This window comes from Quercus suber, unplaced genomic scaffold (genome assembly GCF_002906115.3).
Source record: "Quercus suber isolate HL8 unplaced genomic scaffold, Cork oak 2.0 scaffold_224, whole genome shotgun sequence".
Classification (NCBI taxonomy): domain Eukaryota; kingdom Viridiplantae; phylum Streptophyta; class Magnoliopsida; order Fagales; family Fagaceae; genus Quercus; species Quercus suber.
In genome coordinates, this window is record NW_027069682.1 from 257025 (window position 1) to 279895 (window position 22871).

Consider the following 22871-nt stretch of genomic DNA (forward strand, 5'->3'; position numbering starts at 1 on the left):
TCAACAAACAATACCCAATGGGCCCAATTTGGAGTTGTCCCTAATGTCCGTGGAGCCCAAGCCAGTGACAATAGGAGTCCAAACTAGTTCGGTTCTCCTAGAATAGTCCCTAGCACCATGCAAACTGTCCTTACGTGGCATGGTCTGAGCAAAAGCTGGACCATTAGACGACGTGCCCCTCCATTCCGAGTTTTTTGGAGGTAGTTGAGGCGTAGCATTCCGAGTTGATCTATTAGTACTCTCTGTACTGACAAATGATTTTGTCCCCTTGCGTCCGTTTGTCCTTCTGCCCACTACCATCCACGGTCCATACTGATCGTCTACCTCCATAGTCTCACCCACCTCAGCCATGGCTTTACTGGACTGAGCAACATGAGCTTCGTGTGGTGGTTCATCTCGGTTAGGCAGCACTTCCTCATCTGATGCCACCTGCTCCTTTCCTTTACAAATGGTGTACGGGCAAGCTACCACTTTGTGCCCAAGCCTTCCACAGGAGAAGCAGAGGCTTTAAATGCCCTCATAGCTCACAGCTTGCTCCAAACACCCAATAAGGATGGTATTCACTAAAGGTTGATTGATATCAATTTGGATGCATAGTTTAGCATATCTGCTGCGAGCCTCTATGGCCGTATGAGAGTCAATCCTTAGGACTTTACCAATGGATTCTTCTAACTCCTTTAGCACCTCTGCTTCATAAAGTTTGATAGGAAGTTCATAGAGACGGATCCAAACCGCAATCAGTGAGACATTCGCCGTAGATGGCTTAAAGAAAGGTTCCCCATGGCCTTATAGAAAGAAACTGGTTGCCAATAAACCATGGACCTCTCATTAAAACACTGTCAAGATCTTCCTTGGAATAGAACCTGACCAGGAAAAAACCAAACCCAAGATCCACACAATCCATCCTACTTGTCGGCCTCCACATTTGGTTTAGCTTGGTCCGCATGTATATGATGCTGTTTGTTCTACCAATAAGCTTGACAATAATAGATTTAGACCAGGGGCCTCTAATGCGCAGTTTGGTGTCCTTGGTTAGCTTGAAAGTGACCCAGCCTTCCTAAATCTGACCATTGTCCTCCTCACCTTCACCGTCGGAATCATCATCTTCCTCCATAATGCTATCAAACGCAAAAGCTTTCACATAAGCCCCTGGAATTTCACCCACGAGCTTCTCCTTGAAAGAGGCTTTGTCAAAAGACTCAGAGTTTTGAAACCCTGGAGATGAAGAGCTCTCCTTTGGACCCTCATTAAACTCGACATGATGGATGTCCTTAACCTTCTTGTTACTCCGAGCCAACTCTGCCTCTTCCTCCCTAGTGAGTGTGCGTGGTTTCATTTTTTTGGCTATATATTACTATATTAGGGACAAATGCATTGCAAATGGGCAGTGAATATATATAATTCCTTACCCTTCTCTCTCATGAAATCATCTCTCAGATTCCTTTCCCTTATCTTTTTTTTCTTTGTGACTTTCCTCTCATACTTTCATTTTCACATTTCTTACTTGCATGTCAAATAATCTTAGATGCATTTCCAAAAACAAAAACAAAAACAAAAATACATGATCTTAGGTGCTCACCATAGTCCTAAGTATTTCCGTTTTCTTCTCTCTCTCTCTCTCTCTCTCTCTCTCTCTCTCTCTTTAAAAAAAAAAATTATGAAAACGCATTTTCATTTTCAACCAATGATACTTTAACCAAGTTTTTTTTTTTTTTTTATAATTATTTTCTATGTTGAATAATAGGTGAGATGAAGTGTTGAGAGAAGAAAGAAAAATTGACGCAAGTGGTTGAGAGAAGAAGGGTAGAAAAATTTAACAAAATTTGTAAAAAAAGTATGATTTTAATTGTTGAGAGCATCTTTAACAGCTTCTCTAAATTTTTGTACTGTTTGGAGATTGACCAGTTGCATTTACCTTTTACCTACTTATTTTTTCAAATATAAATTTCAACAAGCTCTCTATTATTTCTCTATTTTATTTAAATATTAATTTTTACAATTTTTCTTTAATCTTCATTTATTCTTTTTTTAATATTTTTTAATGCATTTCCAACTACTATATTTTTCGAATTTCCAATAATTATATTTTTAAAACCCCAATGGTAACATTTAAAATTTTTTCAACAATCATACTTTCCAATGGTTTTTTTTAATTATCATATTTTTCATTTATCAAATCTATATTAGTCTTGAAATTTATCAAATCTATGTAATTTGGAATGAATTTATGCATTAAAATTTTCACAACTTTTTTTTAAAGATTATTATTATTGTTATTTAATAGTAATTAAATAACTTATAATTAATTAATTAATTATCTCTCTCTATTTTTTCTCAAAAAAAGAAACCTATCTAATATTAAATACCATATCACACGATTACATACCAAAAAAAAAAAAAAAAAAGAAATATAACAACAACAACAAATACCATATCACACGATTACATACCAAAAAAAAAAAAAAAAAAGAAATATAACAACAACAACAAGGGATTAACCCAATTGTGTTTCAACTTACTAATTTTAAAGACCACATTTTCACACCCAATTGATTACTCAACTTCAACCATTCTTAAAAAAAAAAAAATGAGACACGTTATTCTATGAACAAAGTTTATTTCCAAATTAGTTTGGAGAAAAGACCTATAAACTCATCATATATTTTTATATTGAGTGTGAATTTTAAAAATCTAACTGTTAAATTGCATGTTCTTATTACATCCTTAATACTTACAAAATTTTAAGAAAATTAAAGATCAATTGCTATGTCATTAAATAAATGTTATAATATCAAGTTTTTGTAATCTAAAGTTGTATATAAAAAACAAGTTAATTGATCAAATAGTAAATGACATCTGTTTTGAACGAAATTTGATATGCATTTTAAGGACATAAGGAATATGAAATTCAACGGTTAGATTTTCAAAATTCACAACCGAAAAAAAAATATATGAGAAGTTTGAAAAGTTTCTCTCCAAACTAGTTGGAAGAGAAACTTTGTTCTTCATAGTTACACAAATCACATCAGAGAAAATAGAAGAGAGAGAGAGGGAGAAAGAACGCAACACAGAGAGAGAGGGAGAAGGCCAATGGAGATCAAGAGACGCCAAAAGGACAAAGCCGGCAGAGATTGGCTTTCACCAGGCAGTAGCACCTTGTCTACCTCCCCACCACTGCGCTTCCTCCTCCCCACTGCTAGACTGGGTCAGATAGGCTTGACTCTTTTTTTTTTTTTTTCTTCTTGTTCTGATTCAACTTTGCTGTTATAATAAGAATGTTTTTATTTTATGAGATATTTGGGGATGTTTGGTACATGTTTTTAAATAGCAATTTTTAGTTTTTAAACAATATTACACGTTTTTCTATATATTTTTTATCCACACATATTTTTACATATGTTTTCAAATAACAGTTTTTAAATTTTAAATGCATGTACCAAACATCCCTTGATGACTTGATTCAGCTGCAATTTACCAAAGTATGCCTTTTTTGCTCAAGTTTGATTGGAGGTATTTGTGGTAAATCGCAATTTTAAAAATGCATTGTATCAACCAAAAAGATTTTTTTTAAGGAACTCATGGCTCTAGTTCTGCCACGTGTCATCATCGAGTCAGCGACCACTTTCCAGCCCTAATGCTAATTCCAATCCAATCCATTACACCATTCACGTACTGTTTACACTCTCATCCATTTCCTCTTCCTCCAAAAAAAAAAAAAAAAAAAAACTACCAATAATAAAATATCTATCTGAGAGACTCAAAACTCCAAACCCCTTTATCGCACCACCAAGCAACAACACATTAAAAAATAAAAATCCAAATTTCACCATGGCCTCCAAGCTTCTCGCTTCCACTCTCCGCCAAACCCTATTATCAAAATTCGCCACTGCTCACCACGTCCGCCCCCTCTCCACCGCCGCCGCCGTAGCCGCCGATTACCATGAGGACACTGAAGGAATTACAATGAAAGGCGTCAAAATCTCCGGAAGACCACTTTACCTGGACGTACAAGCCACGTCACCGGTGGACCCGCGTGTCCTCGACGCTATGCTGCCTTTCTATATCTCTCGCTACGGCAACCCTCATTCCCGGACCCACCTCTTCGGCTGGGAATCTGAAAACGCCGTCGAAGCCGCTCGCTCCCAAGTCGCTTCTCTCATCGGCGCTTCCCCTAAGGAAATTATCTTCACCTCCGGCGCCACCGAGTCCAACAACATCTCGGTCAAGGGAGTCTTGCACTTCTACAAGGACAAGAAGCGCCACGTCATCACCACGCAGACTGAGCACAAGTGCGTCCTCGATTCCTGCCGTCACCTCCAGCAGGAAGGCTTCGAAGTCACCTACTTGCCGGTGAAATCCGACGGAATAATCGATTTGGATCAGCTCCGATCGGCTATTCGGCCCGATACGGGGCTTGTTTCGGTTATGGCTGTTAACAACGAGATTGGAGTGATTCAACCGATGGAGGAAATCGGTCAAATTTGCAAGGAGTTCAATGTTCCGTTTCATACAGACGCTGCCCAAGCGTTGGGGAAGATTCCGGTCGATGTGGAGAAGTGGAATGTGAGCTTGATGTCGTTGAGTGGCCATAAAATCTACGGTCCCAAAGGCGTGGGCGCTTTGTACTTGAGAAGAAGGCCGAGGATTCGCGTTGAGCCGCAAATGAACGGCGGTGGTCAAGAGAGAGGGCTTCGGAGTGGGACCGTGCCGACTCCGCTAGTTGTGGGGATGGGGGCTGCGTGTGAGTTGGCTAAGATGGAAATGCAATATGACGAAAAGCGAATTAAGTCGTTGCAAGAGCGATTGCTGAATGGTGTTAGGGAAAAGTTAGATGGGGTTGTGGTGAATGGGAGTGAGGAGAGGAGGTATGCTGGGAATATGAATCTTTCGTTTGCTTATGTGGAAGGGGAGAGCTTGTTGATGGGGTTGAAGGAGGTGGCAGTGTCGAGTGGTAGTGCGTGCACTAGTGCCAGCTTGGAGCCTTCCTATGTGTTGAGGGCATTGGGTGTTGATGAGGATATGGCTCACACGTCGATTCGGTTTGGGATTGGGAGGTTTACTACCGAGGCTGAGATTGACCGGGCGGTTGAGCTCACAGTGCATCAGGTGGAGAAGTTGAGGGAAATGAGTCCGCTTTATGAGATGGTGAAAGAAGGGATTAACATTAAGGATATTCAGTGGTCACAACACTGATGGGATTTATTTGCTAGTGCTGAAATGGTATATTTGGATAAGCAAAAGAGTCTGGGTTGCATTTGCAGGTTATATGTAAAATGGAGATGGACATGTAAGTTGGAGCTGCTCAACTAGGTGGAGAATTCATGGGGTTTGTCCGGGTTTTGTTTTTGTACTACTTGTATAATGTAGATGCCTTGAAAAACAACTCTTATAATTAAGTTTTGGAACTCTTATAATTAAGTTTTGGAAATAGATGCTATCTATGGTATCTGCCTTGTATTGATGTAGACTTCTATGAGGTCTCTTGGTCTGGAAATGGGCAAATTTGATAATGATGAGAAAAACTGGGGAATGCTTTTATTTTATTTTATTTTATTTTCAGTAATAATGTAGTATTTGTTTTGTTACCTCATTGTCCTTCTCAGTGTTTTCTGCAAAACTACTTGCGAGTTACTTGTGATATATGTGTGGTTAAGGATTATTTTGAATTATCTTGAACAGTTGTTTGCCACTTCATTTAATGATTGACATGTTGTACTAGCGTTGATTAGTGAACTATAATTTCAAAATATTAGGTCTAATGAAAGTTTATGTTATGTTGGATCACTCATCAAGTGAATGAAGATATCTGAATGTGTTTGCAGGTGTATGCTTATAACAAAAAAGTGTGACTATATGTACACGTGTTTGCGCATGCTTTTAAAAAAGGTTTTCTTTGTATTTCTTTCTGTTTTTTTGGTTAGAACTAACACCATAGTATTTTTGAGGATGCTGGACAATAGATGTTTGTAGTTCAGGAATTTTTTCCTTGCGTGGTCTCAATTGTATAGAAATTTTAGTTTGCATATGGTTTTGATACCATTTTTGTTGTAACTACTTCTATGGCAGTTTTAGTTACTGGGTGCCTAGTGACGGATTTTTAATTTTTTTATATAAAAAAAAATGGAAAGGTGATTTTAATCTGTTTATGCAGCATTATAAATGCCATATCATGTTTATAGTATCATTTGGTAGTTTTGCTACGCCACAATGAAAGGCAGGGTGCAAAAGGTATGCCATCATGACCTGTGTTAGAGTAGGGATTAGTCTTAATTCAAATGGGTCAACAATGCATTGCATTAAAAAATTGTTAACTAAATCCTCGCTAGTTATTTTAATTATTCTGTTGTTTTTGCAGCACACTGCCTGTGTTCTTTTTTCCATTGTGTTGTTCTCATTTCTTTTCAATGAACTTAATTACTTATAAAAAATAAAAATAAAAAAACTCTATGAATGCTGAGTGTGGTTGTTTGGGATGCTGAGATGATGTTAGCAATTGTCGTCAAGTTCTAATCATTTGCAATATTTGTTGTTGAAAAATTTGAGCTTGCAATCTATGATATTGAGTATCTTAATAAATTAACGGGGTAAGAAATTTGGGGGCCAGTTACTTATTAAAAAAAAAAAAGTAATAATAATAATAATAAGAGGAGTAATTTGTCCTGATTGATTAAAAGAGTAATGGCTGTTAGGGAATTATTTTAAATGTGTTGCAGGGTCATCAATATTTTTAAGGCTTTATTGTTGTTTGAATGAGAAACAAACTTTTTGTGGGCTCCAATATCTGCTGCCCAATGCTTGTTTATTCAGAGTCGATTATGTAGTACTATGTTGTGATGACTGTTTTCTAAGGCCTTTAAATGGAAAAACTTTTATGCAGCACAAGAAATTGTTTTTGTTCATGTTGTTTTATTCCTATCTATTGAAACAGCATTTACCATATAAGCATCGTGCTTCCCTCTTCCTGTGAGAGGAAGAAGTTATCACTGCTTTCTCAATTGCCCTTCACACTTGGGGTTTTGAATTATTATCGAGATGCAAACCACAGATGCTAAGTTTGTATCGATTTGTGGCTACATTTCCAGGAAAGTAGAAACCTAGCTTGTATGCAGACTCCAGCCTTCTTTTGCTTTTCAACATTAAAGTTGTTGATATTATTTGAATTTTGGTTGTCTACTGTGATTATGTGTCTCATATATAGAAGCTTGGAAAACTCGCGTTGCCTTTTAGTTTGATTGCAATTAACACTGAAATTAAAGCACCTTGAGACAAGTTTGAAGATTAATTCCATGACAATTCAAGTTACTGGGTGCTGAGTGATTGTTACGATTTTAGGTGATTCTAATTTATTTATGCAGCCTTAACAATGTCATATCTTGTTTATCATATCATTTTTGAAGTTTTGCAAGTTGCAACTCTACAATGAAAGGCAGGGTGCAAAAGGTATGTCCTCATACATGGCCCTGTATTAGAGTAGGGATTAGTCTTAATTCAAACAGGTCAACAATACATTAGCATTAAAAGATTTTTAACTACAGAGTGTAGGTTCTGTGGAGCAGAATTCTGTTGTACTTGTGTAAGTTTGGTACTTATATCCAATAGGGGCGCTGTAGATAAAGAAAAAACAATGCTATGAATGCTGGGCATGGTTGTCTCAGATGCTAAGATGATGATAGAAATTGTATCACCTTCAAGTTCAAATTACTTGCAATTTTGGTTGTTGACAAACTTAAGCTTTGCAAACTATGATATTGAGTATCTTCATAAATTAATGGGGTTAGAAATTTGGGGGCCAGTCTTTTATAGGGGTAATTTATCCTGATTGATTAAATGAGTAATGGCTATTTGGGAATTTTTCTTAAACCTGTGGCAGGGTCATCAAAATTTTTAAGGCTATGTTGTTATTTGAATGAGAACCAAACCTTTTACGGGCTCCAATATCTGCTGCCTAATGCTTGTTTCTTCAGAGTCAATTATGTAGTACTATGTTGTGATGACTGTTTTCTAAGGCCTTTAAATGGCCTAATTTTTATGTAGCAAGAGAACTTGTTTTTGTTGATGTTGTCTATTCCCAGCTATTGAAACAGCATTGACCATATGTGCATTGTGCTTCCCTGTTTTTGTGAGAGGAAGGAGAACATGTAATTACTATTTTCTTAGTTGCCCTTTACATTTGGAGTTTTGAATTATTATTGAGTTGCAAACCACAGATGCTAACTTTGTGTTGACTTGTGGCTACATTTCAGGCCAGGAAATTATAAACCTAGTTTGTACAGACTCAAGCCTTCTGTTTGTGTGATATTGTGGCTATGTTTCAGGCCTGGAAAGTGGAAACCTAGCTTGTATGTACCTTATCTGGCTTTTCAACCTTAAAGTTGCAGCCTTGCAGGTATTATTTGAATTTAGGTTGCTTGGGAAACTCACATTTCTTTTGTTTGATTGCAATTTACTTTGTGAAATAATCTTGAAGCACCTTCAAGTTTTGAATGTGAAGAACTTCAAATACGTTCGCTTATGAAATGGTTCACTGCACTAGTTAATAAATAAAAGCTTTAAGTGCTCATTTTGACTTAAATATCACAAAATTCCAATTATGACCTATTAATTTCTCAGTTTGTTTACAGATATGAGATTGCTATCATCCCTATCTTCACCATTATTGGCTGAAGATGCTAATGCAAACTGTAACACTGACACCTTTATTTATGCAACCTTTTAGAATTACTTCTATGATCATGCCTAAGTACCACCCCATTATTCTTGCACCATCAGTAATAACTGCAATCTCTGCACTATCGTACCTGCTCTACTTTCGTAATACCCTCAACCCCCTTTGCTTTCCCTTTTGTTTCTCGTTTCAAAATATTTGGGCTTTGCATGACTTTGGAGGTCTGACCTAATTAGAGTTGTGTCAAATCTTTTTTTTATTTTTTGATTAGTAACATATTTTATTACAGAAGAGCTAAGAGTAGTGTGAAATCTTGTGGGCATGCAAGCTTTTCTATTATATATATATATATATATATTAGTTTTGGTTTTAGTTTTAGTATTAGTTATCGATCTGGATTAGCTAACATGGTATTTATAGAACCACTTAGTATTATGAAATATTCACTCTATTGTGCTTCCTTTGAGGGATACTATATTATTTTCTTAAGCTTCCTCATGTGTACATTCCATCAAATTGTCTTCTAATATATACATATAGTTAAGGGTAAATGAAAAGGATCCCATGGTCGTGGCACAGATTCTTCCTGTTTCAACAGTTTATTCATCCTTACATTTGTTATCATGGACCATTTGAACAGAGTGAACCTCGGGCCCTAGGATCCATATAGTCAGTCCTGTGTAAGCCCTATGGTACTGCTCCATGATTCATTGCTAATTATACTCCAGCAAACGCGGCAAACCCCACTTTATGAGAAAAAGGTTCAACTTAGGGTGGAAAGAACATTCTAGGAAATGTGCTTCTAGAACGTCACGTTAAATCTCAGTTATGGTATATTTCTTTGTTAAAGTATCATACAAGTTGATTGCGCATATGAAGTCTTTTCTAGTATTCATGTTGGCAGGACTGAAACTCACCTATGAAGAATATATTATCTTGAATAGAAGTGAGCGTTCTATACGTCTATTGTCTAATATTCTTTGTAGATTCTACTTTGATGGGTCAGCTTATAAATTTATATATGAGTGGGCAAAAAGCAGTCCAGAATTTGATTCCTATGTGTAAATTCTGGTAGAATCTCTTCAAATTGATTAATGACAGATGATCAATTCCTTTTTCTGGTTGGGGGGAGGGGTTGGGAAGAGTTGCTTTCGTATGCAGGGATGAGAAAAAAGAAATCAAAGCCGCTTATACATTATTCAATACATTTTTTGTCCACACCTTTCTTCTAGATCGTTGAATTTGAATTAATAGTTAACCATAAAAATGAGAGGTATGTGAAATATGCCAAGACGGTGTGCAAATCAGACTAATCAAAATAAATACAAAACTTTTATTGCCATCATGAACTTTATTAAATCATGTCATCATTTTAAAGAATTAAGATTGGATTTTCTGTGTTCCCATAAATTTCACCGGCTTGAATGATACATTTGGCCTATTTGGGGGAGAATAATCATGGGATGAATCTCTCAATGTTTCTGAGTTCTTTTGTAACGTCGATCATATTTGGCCTTATCTCTGGATCTTGCTCTCTGCATATGAGGGCAAACTGTAACACAGCTTGTACTTGTTGCTCCACACCAGCTCCTCCTCCTGCCAGGATTGCTGGTTTCACAATCTCATTTATAGCAAGGTTTTTTATGTTCTCTACTAAATCCGCACCTTCATCTTTGGCTGTTTGTGCTAGATGACCTAACCTCCTTCCAGTTAAAAGCTCTAATAGAAATGATCCGAAGCTGTAGACATCAACTTTCTCCATTACATGGAATGTGCTAAAATAGTTGGGGCATATGAACTCAGCAGTCCCACCCAGGTAGTCAACTACTGCGTGAGTTTCACCTTTGGGGATGGATATGGACAGTGAAAATTTGGTTAGTTTGGCAACATCGTTCTGGTCTAAAAAGATGTTTTCCAGTTGTATGTTCCTGTGGATGATGGGTCTTGAGAACGCAGAGTGGAGATAGGAATTGCATGAGCAATTTCCCTTACAATCTTTAACTTGCTCTGCCATGTCATGGGCTCATGTTGTTGTTCATCATCATGACCAGAGACATAAAGTCGATCACCAAGCAATCCATTTGCAGCAGATCCATTTGCAGCAATCCTTAACATTTTAGTTTTCTTTTAGTGGCAGTGGCAGCCCTACTAAGTATTTTGAGTTGAGAGTTGTCTCAGGTCATACTTGCATTTTAAGCTCTTCTTGAACTAATTGTGCACACCATTAGAGAAGAAGCACCCTGACTTCTCTAGGCTCACGTTTTTTCCAGAACAAGCACGATAAGTGTTTATACAAGAGATCAGTTGGGTCAAACTCTGCCTTTTTTGCTCCCCAAAAGAGTAATTCATCATTAGCATAAACTATATGGTATGTGAGTAATTGCAAAACATGCCCGGGCAATGCTAACTTCCTTGACACTTCTTCTTGTAAAGCCCTATTAATCAACCTAGAGAGGACTTCTTTACATAAGATGAACATGTACAGCAAGATGGGGTCTCCTTGGGGTTAAACTTTAAAAACAACTACCATTGAGCAATAATGTGTACTTGACAGTTGACGGTTGAAATGCACCAGTGTATCCAGTTTATGAATATCTCATTGAAGTCATGCTTCAAAATTGCCATATTAAGATCCCAGTCCATTTTATCATATGCTTTCTGAATATCTAGCCTTAATCCAACCGTACCTTTCTTTCTTTTCGTGGAATTGAAACAATGGACAACTTCCTAAGCAATTTCTATATTTTATACTATACTTTTCTGGCACAAAGGTTGATTGAGCAGGGTTTATCATTTTGCTAAGCAGAGGTCTGAGTCTAGTAGCCAAGATTTTTCAGATTATCTTGTAGCTCACATTACACAAGTTGATTGGGCAAAACTGGCCAAAATTGTGAGCTCCTTATGTTTTGGTTTTAGCACTATAAAAGTGTAATTTAATTTTTTGGAATTCTACCCCCTCAAAGAACCCCGCATTGCTTTCACTATTTGATCACCCAGAATCTCCTAGTAGTACTTATAAAAGAAGGTGTTGCTTAGCTCTTCATTTTCTTCCTCAGTGATGCAAGGTGAAATTAGCTAGGTTGTTCAAGTCTTCATAAATAACTAGATTGGCCAATTGATACAACTCTTTAAAACTCTTCTTAGAGTACATTTCTTTTCTTTCGCTTATCCAACTTCCTTTCCCTAGATTGATTTGGGAGAAATATTTTCTTCTTTTTATTATTAAGGTGGAGGAGTGGAAAAACCTAGTATTTATGTCTCCTCCTTGTAGCCGTAAGTCCCTTGACTTCTTCTTCCATACTGCTTCCTCTCTAGACAACCACTCTTCCAGCTCTAGGAAGAGACCAGCTTCTAATTCTAGATTCTACTTTGTTGTTCTTTGTGTCTCTGCCTTGGACTTCCTCAATTTGCTTCTCTATTTCCTTAGTCCTACTCCTGCACCTTCCAAAATGACTCTTTCCACTTTCAAAGCTCTGCTCTTGTATTCTAAATTTTCTTGACCTATTTAAAACATTCAGACCCCAGATCCCTTATTCCTCCCAAGTTTCATCCACCACATAGTAGCTGGATTTATCCCTTGTCCAGCAAGCTTCAAAACGAAGGGTCTTGGCTCAGGGTCTTGGCTCTTCTGATTTCTATAGCAATCCAAAAAATTGGCCCTTGATGTAAAACTTCACCTAGGACAAAGGGAGGAGGAAAAAAAATTCCAGAGAAAGAGACTAAATCCAACAGAAAGGACTAAAAGCCATATAATGTAGGCAAATTATGGTAAAATATCACCAACAAAATGAGAAAACACCAATGGTACATCGCATCCAACTACAGAAATATCTATCAAATGTTTAGTACTTCTGCAGTTTTCATAAGAATTGTGATGCTTTGCTAGCAGAGATAATGATTTTGGGCTTTAACAATTGCAGATAATTTGAACCTCAAGTGTCTTTCCCTACTTCTGTTAGCATTTTACTGGCAGAGATGGTGTTATAGTGAGAGCTTGTGAGGAACCTTTTAGAGTAATTCTTAGGGATTCAAGGAACCCTCAAGTATTTTAGAGATTTTTTTTTCTTTAATTTTCATAATAGACATGCCTACTTTTTGTGATTATCTCACTTAGAGCTGTAAATGAACTAAGTTGTTTTTGAATAGTTTGAACTTGCTTCACGACAAAGCTTATTTACATATGTTTATTTAGTAACTGAGCCAAGTTCAAGTCTAAATTTAGGCTTGATAAACTGAACTCATATATTATAATGTTTTTGTAAACAAGTTCGAGAGTAGTCAATTTTAGTATATATAATATTATATTTCTATACGTACAAAAATATACTTATAAGAACTGGATATTGAGTTGTGCAATTTTATAAATAAGCTCCTAAGATATCAAGTTATTATTTGTAATTTATTGATAAAATATAAATAGTCTTTGGTGTGGTGTAGTAATAAAAAGTTTGTAAATCTAATTTTTATAAGTTTAGAAATAAAAAGATTCATTCTAATTAACTCAAATAATATAATTTCAACTATAGAATTTGAAGGTTTATTCAAGGATAGATTCTTTACAAAGGAACTTGGATGGAGGAAGTGGGATGAATCTCTCAATTTTTCTGAGTTCTTTTGTAATATCAAACATATTTGGCCTGATATCCGGATACTTTCTCTGCATATGTGGGCAAGCTGTAATACAGCTTGTAGTTGTTGCCACACAACAAATCCTCCTTCCCCTACAAGGATTGCAGGATCCACAAGCTCATTTATGGTAAAAAAAAAAAAAAAATTCAAGTCATCTTCAAAATCTTGAACATTAAAATAGTCTGTGCGTAATAGATAATGCAACCTCTGCCCAATTAAAAGCTTTAATAGAAACGATTCATTATTCAACTTTACATCTTTTGTACACACCTTTCATCCATTGAAATACAAAAATACAGAAAGATGGTGAGAATAGACACATATTTGATAATTGATGTTTATAAAGGAACTTGGATGGAACAAGTGACAGAATGATCATAGAACCAACCTCTCAATCTTTCTAAGTTCTTTTGTAACGTCGACCATATTTGGCCTTATCTCCGGATCCTTTTCTCTGCATAGGATGGCAAGCTTCACAGCAGCTTGTGCTTGTTGCTCCACAACAGCTCCTCTTTCCCCTGCCTGGATTGCTAAATTCACAATCTCATTTATAGTTACGTTTTCTATGTAATCTTCTAATTCTACACCTTCATCGTCGGCTGCTTTTGCTAGATGATATATCCTCTGCCCAGTTGTAAGCTCTAATAGAAATGATCCGAAGCTGAAGACATCAATTTTCTCCGTTATACAGAGCGTGGTAGCATAATGGGGGCATACAAACCCACGAGACCCAATCACATGCCTATCTACTATGTGAGTTTCACCTTCGGGGATTGATATCGACTCTGAAAAATCAGTTAGTTTGGCAACATCATGTTCGTCCAAAAAGATATTTCCCTGTTTAATGTCCCTGTGAATGATGGGTCTTGAGAACGCAGTGTGGAGATAGGCAATTGCATGAGCAATTTCTCTAGCAATCTTTAACTTGCTCTGCCATGCCATGGGCTCACGCTGTTGTTCTCCATTAAGACTAGAATTGGATACCTCCCATCGATAAGCAAGCGATCCATTTGCTGCAGATTCATACACTAAAGTGGGAATTTGAGTCTCGAGACAGCACCCTATGAGCCTTAGAACATTATTGTGAGGGCTCATCTTTGCAGAAATAGCTATATCGGTGAAGACAGCTTCCTCGAAATTTTTCAAGTACTTCTTAATGGAAACCATTCGGCCTTCAAAAGAACCATTGTACCATTCATACAACAAATCTCTATGAAAGATTCGGCAAGGATCATAGTTATTTGTTGCCCTCTCAATTTCTTCACAAGAGAAACTACGGATAGGAGTAGGTCTGCCATTACAAGAGACAATTAGCTTCTCCAGTACCATGCTTCCATTTTCAAGAAACGCTCTCTCTCTTTCTTTGTTTCTTTTTTTTCTGGCCATGAGTGTGAAACTCATTCTCTCTCTTTTTTGTTGAAATTTTCGGTGTCTTTGGCAGAGTTGATTTTTAACAAAACAAAAATCTCTCTCCTTGAATGTGGCCCCAAATTTAATTCCCACCTAAGTTTCCACGAAGCTACAATGAAATTTCGTCTAGTTGACTTTTCTGCTGCAATTTGCTAGACTTGGCTTTCTAGACGATTGCTTTTGACTTTTGAAGATCAATAGCCAATTGTTGGGCGGCAATGGCATGTTGATATTTGTTTGGGGTCTTTTCCGATTCACCACTTATTTGAACTTAATTCGGCTTTTCTCGTTGACCCGAATTTAGTTCAGGGAGCAGAATCCATAACTCACTTCCACATGAATGATGAGGAAGGCTAGGGCCTACTGCCTAGGGGTGTGTCTTGACAATGTGCTAGACACAACAAACCTGAAAAATAGAGGAAAACCTTGCAGCCAACTCTCTAAACTTGGGTGTTAATGTCAAAGGAAAAGGAAAAATGAGAGTATTATATGATGAAGGAGAAAAGGGTGATCTCCTTTTAGTGCACCCAAAAACTCATGGAGATACTTGGAGGCTTGGTTTTGAAGGTATGTGGTGATGTCTGATTACAAATTCATTTTTTTCTCTCCCAATCAATCTCCAATCCGTCCCCCCCTTATGTTTAGGTCCTCCTCCCTTTTATGGAGTTTTTGGTGTTACTAAAACAATCGACTAAATGAGAGAGGAGTTTGCTGTATCTGCTAGATCTTTAGCATTGCATGCTCTGTGTAATGAACCTGAAATTGAGGGTGGGATGTCTATGAATTATATTGAGTACCAGGTAAGTTAACATCGGCTCAATGGTTTACCTTATGTTCCAAGCCCATTAGAGAGAACTTGGATGAGCCCAAGATTAGTGCAAAATGACTCATTTGCCTTTCAATCTACTTATCCACACCTTTTAATTATCCCATTTGTTGGGTTCTTCCTTTCACATGAGACCTTGGTTCACACAACAAATAGGAAGAAAAAAATAATTTGGGGGCCGAAATTCTTTGCTAAATTGGTATTAGCCCATTGTTATACCAAAATGCCCTCAACAATCTTCAACGCAGAAGGTCTGTCGCTTCTAGAATTAAGTTGAAAATGCTACATATATAAAGAACTGGTTTGCAGATCTCAAGGTGCACTAAACTCTGTTCATATGCCTCTATATATTTTTTTTAATGAAAATATGCCTCCACATATTAGAACATGAGTGAGGTAGAACAAAAATCAGCATAATAACAAATTGGGTAAGTAAAAAGCACTAGTAGAAGATAAAAATATTGTTTTCATCATTTTTACATGACTTTGGTCCCTAAACTATTAAATTACATTTTATGTCCTTCCATCTACTTATCCTACATGTCTAACGTAATGCCTAGGATCTAGGTACCATTACTTTTTTTTTTTTGGTTGAGAAAGACCCTAGGTGTCATTACTTAGTTTGACATGAAGAACTAAATAAATATAAAAAAGTCACTTAATATAATATGGACCAAAATATTTTTAAAAAATAATTAAAATCTCAAAATATATCGGTTCCCTTTTATTTCATTTCTCACAATTTCCCAACAATCAAAACTCACATGGCCAACTATCAAACAATCAAAAGAAATAACTAAATAAAACATCAAGGAATCCTTTGCTTCTTGAAACATATTAAAATCATTTTCTTTCCAAGTTGAGGGAAGGTAGTAGAAAATTGGGCATCAGAGAACCAATCCATTCGGAAAAAAGAGTATACACTCCTCTAGATTAGAAAGTTATTAACAGGGGCCAAGAGTCTTATAACTTAACTCATATTAGTTAGTATTTCTAACGGAGACATCTAAGGTTTAAATTTTCTCTCTTCTATTGTAACTATCAAACCCATTCCCCACCCCCCCCACCCCACACCAAAAAAACCCCCCCCAACCCAAAAAAAAAAGAAAAAAGAAAGAAGGAAAAACTATCAATTAGATGGGGCAAGCTAAGGTTTTTATTCAGCTCTCTTATTTATTTGGGAACTTTAGCAGGCTTAATTCCCATAAATGTAAAACAATAGAGATACTGGATTGTTTCCTTAATTATGCAAATTTGAAAGTTTATTCAAGGATAGATTCTTTGCAAAGGAACGGATGAAGGAAAGTGGCAGAATAATCATAGGATGAACCTCTCAATTTTTCTGAGTTCTTTTATAACATCAACCATGGTTGGCCTCATCTCCGGATCCTTTTCTATGCAAATGACGGCAAGCTGTAATACACATTGTAATTGTTGCAACACAGATCCTCCTTCCCCTACAAGGATTGCAGGATCCACAAGCTCATTTATGGTAAATTTTTTTATGTCATCTTCAAAATCCTCAACATCAAAATAGTCTGTGCGTAATAGGTAATGCAACTTCTGTCTAGTTAAAAGCTCTAATAGAAACGATCCGAAGCTGTAAACGTCAACTTTCTCTGTTATGTAACTTGTAGTCGTATAGTTGGGGCATAAGAACAAAGCAGTTCCACAAACATCATCCTCTACGTGAGTTTCACATTCGGGGATCAATATGGACAATGAAAATTTAGTTAGTTTAGCAACATCATGTTGGTCTAGGAAGACATTTCCTCGTTTTATGTCCCTATGGACAATAGGTCTTGAGAACGCAGTGTGGAGATATGAAATTGCATGAGCAATTTCCCTGCTCTGCCATGACAAGGGCTCACGTTGATGTTGTGCACCATCATGATCACTAGTAACATTAAATGTACCCGAAAGTGATCCATTTGCAGCAGATTCATACACTGAAATGGGAATTTGAGTCTCGAGACAGCACTCTATGAGCTTTAGAACATTATTGTGAGTGCTCATCTTTGCAGAAACAGCTATATCAGTGAAAATCTTCTCAAATAAAACGTCTATATGTCGTACGCACTACTTAATGGAAATCATTCGGCCTTCAAAAGAACCATTGTACCATTCATATTTCCCATCTCTATGAAAAAGATGGCTAGGATTGTAGTTATTTGTTGCCCGCTCAAGTTCTTCACAAGAGTAGCTACGGATAGGAATTGGCCTGCCATTACAATAGGTAATCAGCTTCTCAAGAAGTTTGCTTCCATTATCAAGAAACGCTCTCTCTCTTTCTTTGTCTCTTTTCTTTCCTGCCATTCTTAACAAAATTTCTCTCTCTCACGGTTTGGCTTGAATATGGCTCAACCTTTAATCCCCTTCACCTCTGCCGTCCACGAAGCCACAAGGAAAGTTTGTCCAAATTACGTGAAGCGTTCCTCTTGCAATTTGTTGGCTTCTATTGACTTTCTAATGGATTTTGCTTTGTCTACGCGGAAAGTCTGTCGGCTCTAAATCAACTAGACATGGTACAGAACTAATTTAATCCAAAAATGCTATAAATCAAGAGCTAATCAGCAGATCTCTTATATATGTGATGTAGAAGAACTATTGGCTTTTATTGACTGGAGAGATCATCATAGATCAAACAGTAGGAAATTTGAAAAGTGAAAAACACAATTAAAAATCATCCAGACCAGTAGCAAAATTGCATAAAATTTGGTGAATTGAAGGGAATTGCGGCAGGACTCAAAACTCATCATCCACAATTGACTTTACATCGCCTTTGGGACAAATTCTATCCTTTATGTATCCGTTTTAGCAAATTTAGTATCTTTCCTTTTGTTATAATTTTCAATCTAAAGGTCATACTAAGCTGGTCGATCTCCTCAGTTTTTCAAGACATTTCTTAGAATTTATAAAATTAATTTATATAATTTTATGTTTTATCCTTCTTAGCTGTTTTTCAAGACATTTTGTGGTGAACACACATTAGAGTTTTCTAAGGTCTTCTTTATTATAGATTAGTGTTAATTAGCACCCTAGGCTGATTACTAAAATTTTAGAGAATCTCTCTCTCTCTCTCTCTCTCTCTCTCTCTTAGAGTTCTTCTTATGGATTTAAGGAATACCATAATTATTTAAGGTTTTTTTTTTTTTTTTTAAATTTTTATAAGGAATAGATGATCCTATTTTTTGCAGCTATCCCACTTAGGACTGTAATCGAATCGAGTTGTTTATGAACAATTCAAACTTGGCTTAGGAAAAACTTGTTTACATTTTTGTTTATTTAGTTAATGAGTCATGCCCTAGTTTAGGTTTGACTATTAAACAAACTGAACTCAAATATTATAATGTGTTCCTAAACAAACTTGTGAGCATGAAATTCGGTTTAAGTATATATAATATTATATACTTATTTGTATATATGTATAGAAATATACTAATATAGACTTGAAATTGGATTGTGTAAGTTTGTTATAAGTTCATAAAATATTAAATATTATTTGTAATTTATTAATAATATAATAGTCCAATATTAGGATTTTAATTAAATCAAGTTATTTATATATGAACTGGAACCGGTTTAGGATAGAGTTTATATATATTCATTTTTTTTATCAAATGAATAAAGTTCAAGACCAAGTATAAATGTAAGTACTCAGAAAATAAAGATCCAAGCCCACTAAGAACACTGGTACCATACCCTTTATACCAAGCCCAAACAATAAAATTTCTAAGAGAGTGAGAAAAATACTTCAAGTGCAACTCTAAACTAAGTCTTGGTATATTACTGAAGAGAATAGAGTGATAGAGAGGAGAAATTTAAGTAGTGATTGGAAGTAATGCTCTCCTCGGGTTATTCCGAATATTAGTTTCTTATTTATGAGTGTTACAAGTTCTAGACCAAATTATGCATTGTTCACTTCCTTCTTTTTTGTTTCTTAGAGAAAATAATATCCCTCCCTCTTTCTAGGATGTTCTCTTCCTTTTATATCCTTCTTCCTTGCATCCTAACCCTCCACCTGTATGCCTCAAGACATTTCTTAGGATACTTGTCCCATCAAAACTCTAATGAAGGTGGTAGGCCTATTCAGGTGTCATTTCCACATTAATGTAGTTGATATGGTTGGTGTAGGGCATTCAATGCAGAGGTGGGAAGTATCTCTTTCAAGAAGCTTCCTCTCACATCCTTTACCCCCATTATGGTTCTCCCCCCCCCCCCCATGGTCCTTCATAAGATACTAAATGTCCATGCTTCTACTTCCATCCTTGGGTTAACAGAATCCTCGAAGCTTATTTAGCTCTTCGAACTGATTTAGGCAAACCATTCCTTGATCTATTCCTCTTCAGTCCTCGAACCCCTCACAATAAACTTTACTATTTAACGAGTCAAATTTAAACATAATAATGTGTTCATAAGCATAAGACTCAATTTAAGAGTGTGTGTGTGTGTGTGTTAGTTATACACCTCTTGATATTTCCAATGAAGACGTTTTTATGGTTCAAATCTCTCCTCCCCCCTCCCCCTCCCAATGACTATCAAATTATCAAAATATACATACTTATATAGACTAGAACTTAAATTGTATTGTTTCAAAAAAAAAAAAAATGTATTGTATTAATATATAAATAAGTTCATAAGATATTAGATTATTATTTGTAATTTAATGAGAATATAGATAATTTCATGGTAAAAATTACATATAATTTTAACCATACAAGTTAGTAAACCTAATTTTTATAAGTTCATAAGAGAAAATTGTTTGATCTAATTAACTCAAATAATATAATTTCAACTATAAAGAATTCTAAAATGGTAACTTTTTTTAAACAAAAGGTATGTGCAACCAAATAGACTAGGGCCAACTCAGCCTAGGTGGGTAGTGTGAATGGTAGGAAGCTCACTTGGATAAAATGTCACGGAGGAAAAACACATTCTATCTTGGACCTAACTAAAAGAATATGTGAATCTCACTTTAATTTTGGTTCAAAAACAACCACTCAAACACTTGTAAACAAAATTTTTCTAAGCAAAATAAGTTAATTAAGTATTCATGAAAAAGTTCTAGCCTGGTCAATAAGGAAATTAACAAAACTTGAACATATTATTTAGTTTTATAATAAACCCAAACTCGATTCATATTTGAAATAAAATTAAATGAATAATTTTGAACATTTGATACTCGTTTCTTCTTCTTTTTTTGACCTACCCAATGTATTAGAAGAAGGCTCATGATTTGATGCGGAAGGATAGGTAAACCCATTTATAAAGGCTAATTCTCTTACACGCACACACTTATACACAACCACATATACACATGCCACTTTTGTACAAAAATTGAGACTTGTGCAAAAGTGGCGTGTGTGCAGTGTGGTTGTATGAAATAGACAACACTCATTTACGTGCAATCCATGAAAATCCAAAATTTGTGTAGATTTCGCGGCAGTTGACTTGGTTTCGTGTTCAGCGTAAACTGGAAAGCTACAAAGAAATAATTTCTTTCTAGCGGCATACATGGCATTAATTCTAACTGCTGTTTGGGTCACTGTACATACAGTTAAGAGAAAGCTACTGGCGGAGTGGCGCACAGTCCCAAGACCTGTGGTGTTGTTGCCCATCATGCTTAGTTTTTACGGATAATCTGTGTAATCAAAGGGCAGAGGACCCACGAAAATGCCCTGACGGAGGCTGTTATACGGCGAACTGATTGCACAGCAATATGATTCCTCATGCCCCATCTACGTCAGATGGGGAATGGGAATCGCAGGTTATGACTCGTTGCTGTTGTTTGTTGGATATGGCATACTACTTTTTTCCATGGCCAAGGGATGGGCCAAATAGAATGCTGTGCTTTGGCTTTAGCTGATATACAGCTCAAAAATACTTCAGAAATAGGGAATCTGAATCTATTTCTTTCACTCTGCCCCAAGCTTTTCAGCTGTCTCTCTCAACCTTTGTATTAACATTCTCTTTGATTTTGGAGTTCAAGTCATGGATTCATGTCCATTTCGAAAACAATTTATTTAGTTTGTTAGGTCATATTTTGTTGTAATTAGCTAATTTTTTGACAAAATGTACTTTATTTGTAATTAGGTAGATCTAAGATGAGTTTAGTACTTCAAAAAACATGTTGTTTAAGTCAAATATTAAAGACATGAAGATTGGTCTAAGAAACAAGTGAAAAAAGCTGTTCATTAAGTCTTGACAGATAGTTCGACAGAAGCTTGCTTTCGAGACTTAATATGAAGCTCGATAGATAGCTCAACAACAGCTTGATCTATCGAGAATTACAATTTCAGAATTTCCAAATCTGAAATTCAGCTCAGCCTTGCATATTTGTTTGGGGTTTCTTTTCTCATAACCCTAGACATATATAAAGCTTATTTTAAAAGCTATCACACACGGATACAGAAATCAAGAGACTTATTTTTTCTGTGTGAAGCTACTGCATTTGTACGCCATAGGGTTTTGTAATCAAGAACTTCCAGATCTTCATTGTTGATAAAGTGAAGAATTTTGTAGCTAACAACATCTATTTAAGTTACTGGAGTTAGTTACGTACTTAGGATCCGTGTAAAGAGTTAGTCACAAATTGGAGGTTTGTGTATCAGGAAAAAGAAGGCTACTACAAGATTAAGTCCAATTAGGTATTAGAGTAAAATTTAACTGCAGGTTGGTATTTTGGGATAGGCTAACAGTAATTAATAAGATTTTCTATACTTATAACCGCTTCATTGTTGATTAGTGAATTCTTGGAAATAGTGATCTTAAAATCACTCGGTGAGGTTTTACTTGCGGTTTTCCTCATTTGTCAACAAATCACCGTGTTCAATTTATTTTCTATTGTATTTAGTTTATTTGGTGATTTGTTGGTGCCTCCACAATTTGCATGTAGTTTGACATAATTAATCAACTGGGATAATTGAATTAATTAACCGGGGTCAAACTATATTAACCCAACATAGTTTTTTGCTAAAGATTTTTTTGAAAAGTATACTTGTACTTTATATGAGAGAAAAAAGTGCAGTTTTAAAAAGTTGTAACAAACACTAAAAACTAAAAAAAAAAAAAAAAAAAAAAAACTTATAAGTTAGTCTCAAACACATGCGGTGAGTGTTTCTGTTAATATTACCATACGTGACTGTCCCTGGTGTAGTAATTAAGGATTATTAAATCTCAAAACGGGCTCCGCGCGAGTTTCATTAGGGATGTTATCTGAAATTAAAACCAACCAATGATAAAGGGGGTGTCCTGATGTGCATGATATGTTATTCATTTGCATGTTAGTTTGTTGATGGCTTTTAAAAACATTGTGGCAAGCGTGCCCATTGCTAATACATG

At 36.0% G+C, this 22871-nt stretch overlaps 5 protein-coding genes across 5 annotated transcripts; 1 reads left to right on the plus strand and 4 right to left on the minus strand.

The window, feature by feature from the left end:
* LOC112029807 (uncharacterized) lies at positions 1 to 1336 on the minus strand. Its single transcript, XM_024062488.1, has 3 exons — positions 1084 to 1336; positions 545 to 785; positions 1 to 484 (listed from the first exon to the last, which is right to left on the minus strand). Exons 1-3 carry the CDS (start codon positions 1334 to 1336, stop codon positions 1 to 3), a joined length of 978 nt encoding a protein of 325 aa, XP_023918256.1.
* A 2367-nt stretch (positions 1337 to 3703) lies between these two features.
* LOC112029824 (cysteine desulfurase, mitochondrial) lies at positions 3704 to 5585 on the plus strand. The gene has a single exon (XM_024062502.2). It carries the CDS (start codon positions 3829 to 3831, stop codon positions 5191 to 5193), a length of 1365 nt encoding a protein of 454 aa, XP_023918270.1. The 5' UTR covers positions 3704 to 3828; the 3' UTR covers positions 5194 to 5585.
* Positions 5586 to 10121: 4536 nt separating this feature from the next.
* LOC112029806 (non-functional pseudokinase ZRK2-like) lies at positions 10122 to 10780 on the minus strand. Its single transcript, XM_024062487.1, has 2 exons — positions 10658 to 10780; positions 10122 to 10559 (listed from the first exon to the last, which is right to left on the minus strand). The coding sequence occupies exons 1-2, from the start codon at positions 10778 to 10780 to the stop codon at positions 10122 to 10124; spliced, it is 561 nt and encodes a 186-aa protein (XP_023918255.1).
* Positions 10781 to 13135: 2355 nt separating this feature from the next.
* Positions 13136 to 14760, minus strand: LOC112029831 (serine/threonine-protein kinase ZRK1). The gene is made up of 2 exons (XM_024062510.2): positions 13683 to 14760; positions 13136 to 13386 (listed from the first exon to the last, which is right to left on the minus strand). The coding sequence occupies exons 1-2, from the start codon at positions 14693 to 14695 to the stop codon at positions 13203 to 13205; spliced, it is 1197 nt and encodes a 398-aa protein (XP_023918278.2). The 5' UTR covers positions 14696 to 14760; the 3' UTR covers positions 13136 to 13202.
* Positions 14761 to 16847: 2087 nt separating this feature from the next.
* LOC112029805 (serine/threonine-protein kinase ZRK3-like) lies at positions 16848 to 17846 on the minus strand. The gene is made up of 2 exons (XM_024062486.2): positions 17645 to 17846; positions 16848 to 17560 (listed from the first exon to the last, which is right to left on the minus strand). The coding sequence occupies exons 1-2, from the start codon at positions 17844 to 17846 to the stop codon at positions 16848 to 16850; spliced, it is 915 nt and encodes a 304-aa protein (XP_023918254.2).
* Between the last annotated feature and the right edge of the window lie 5025 nt (positions 17847 to 22871).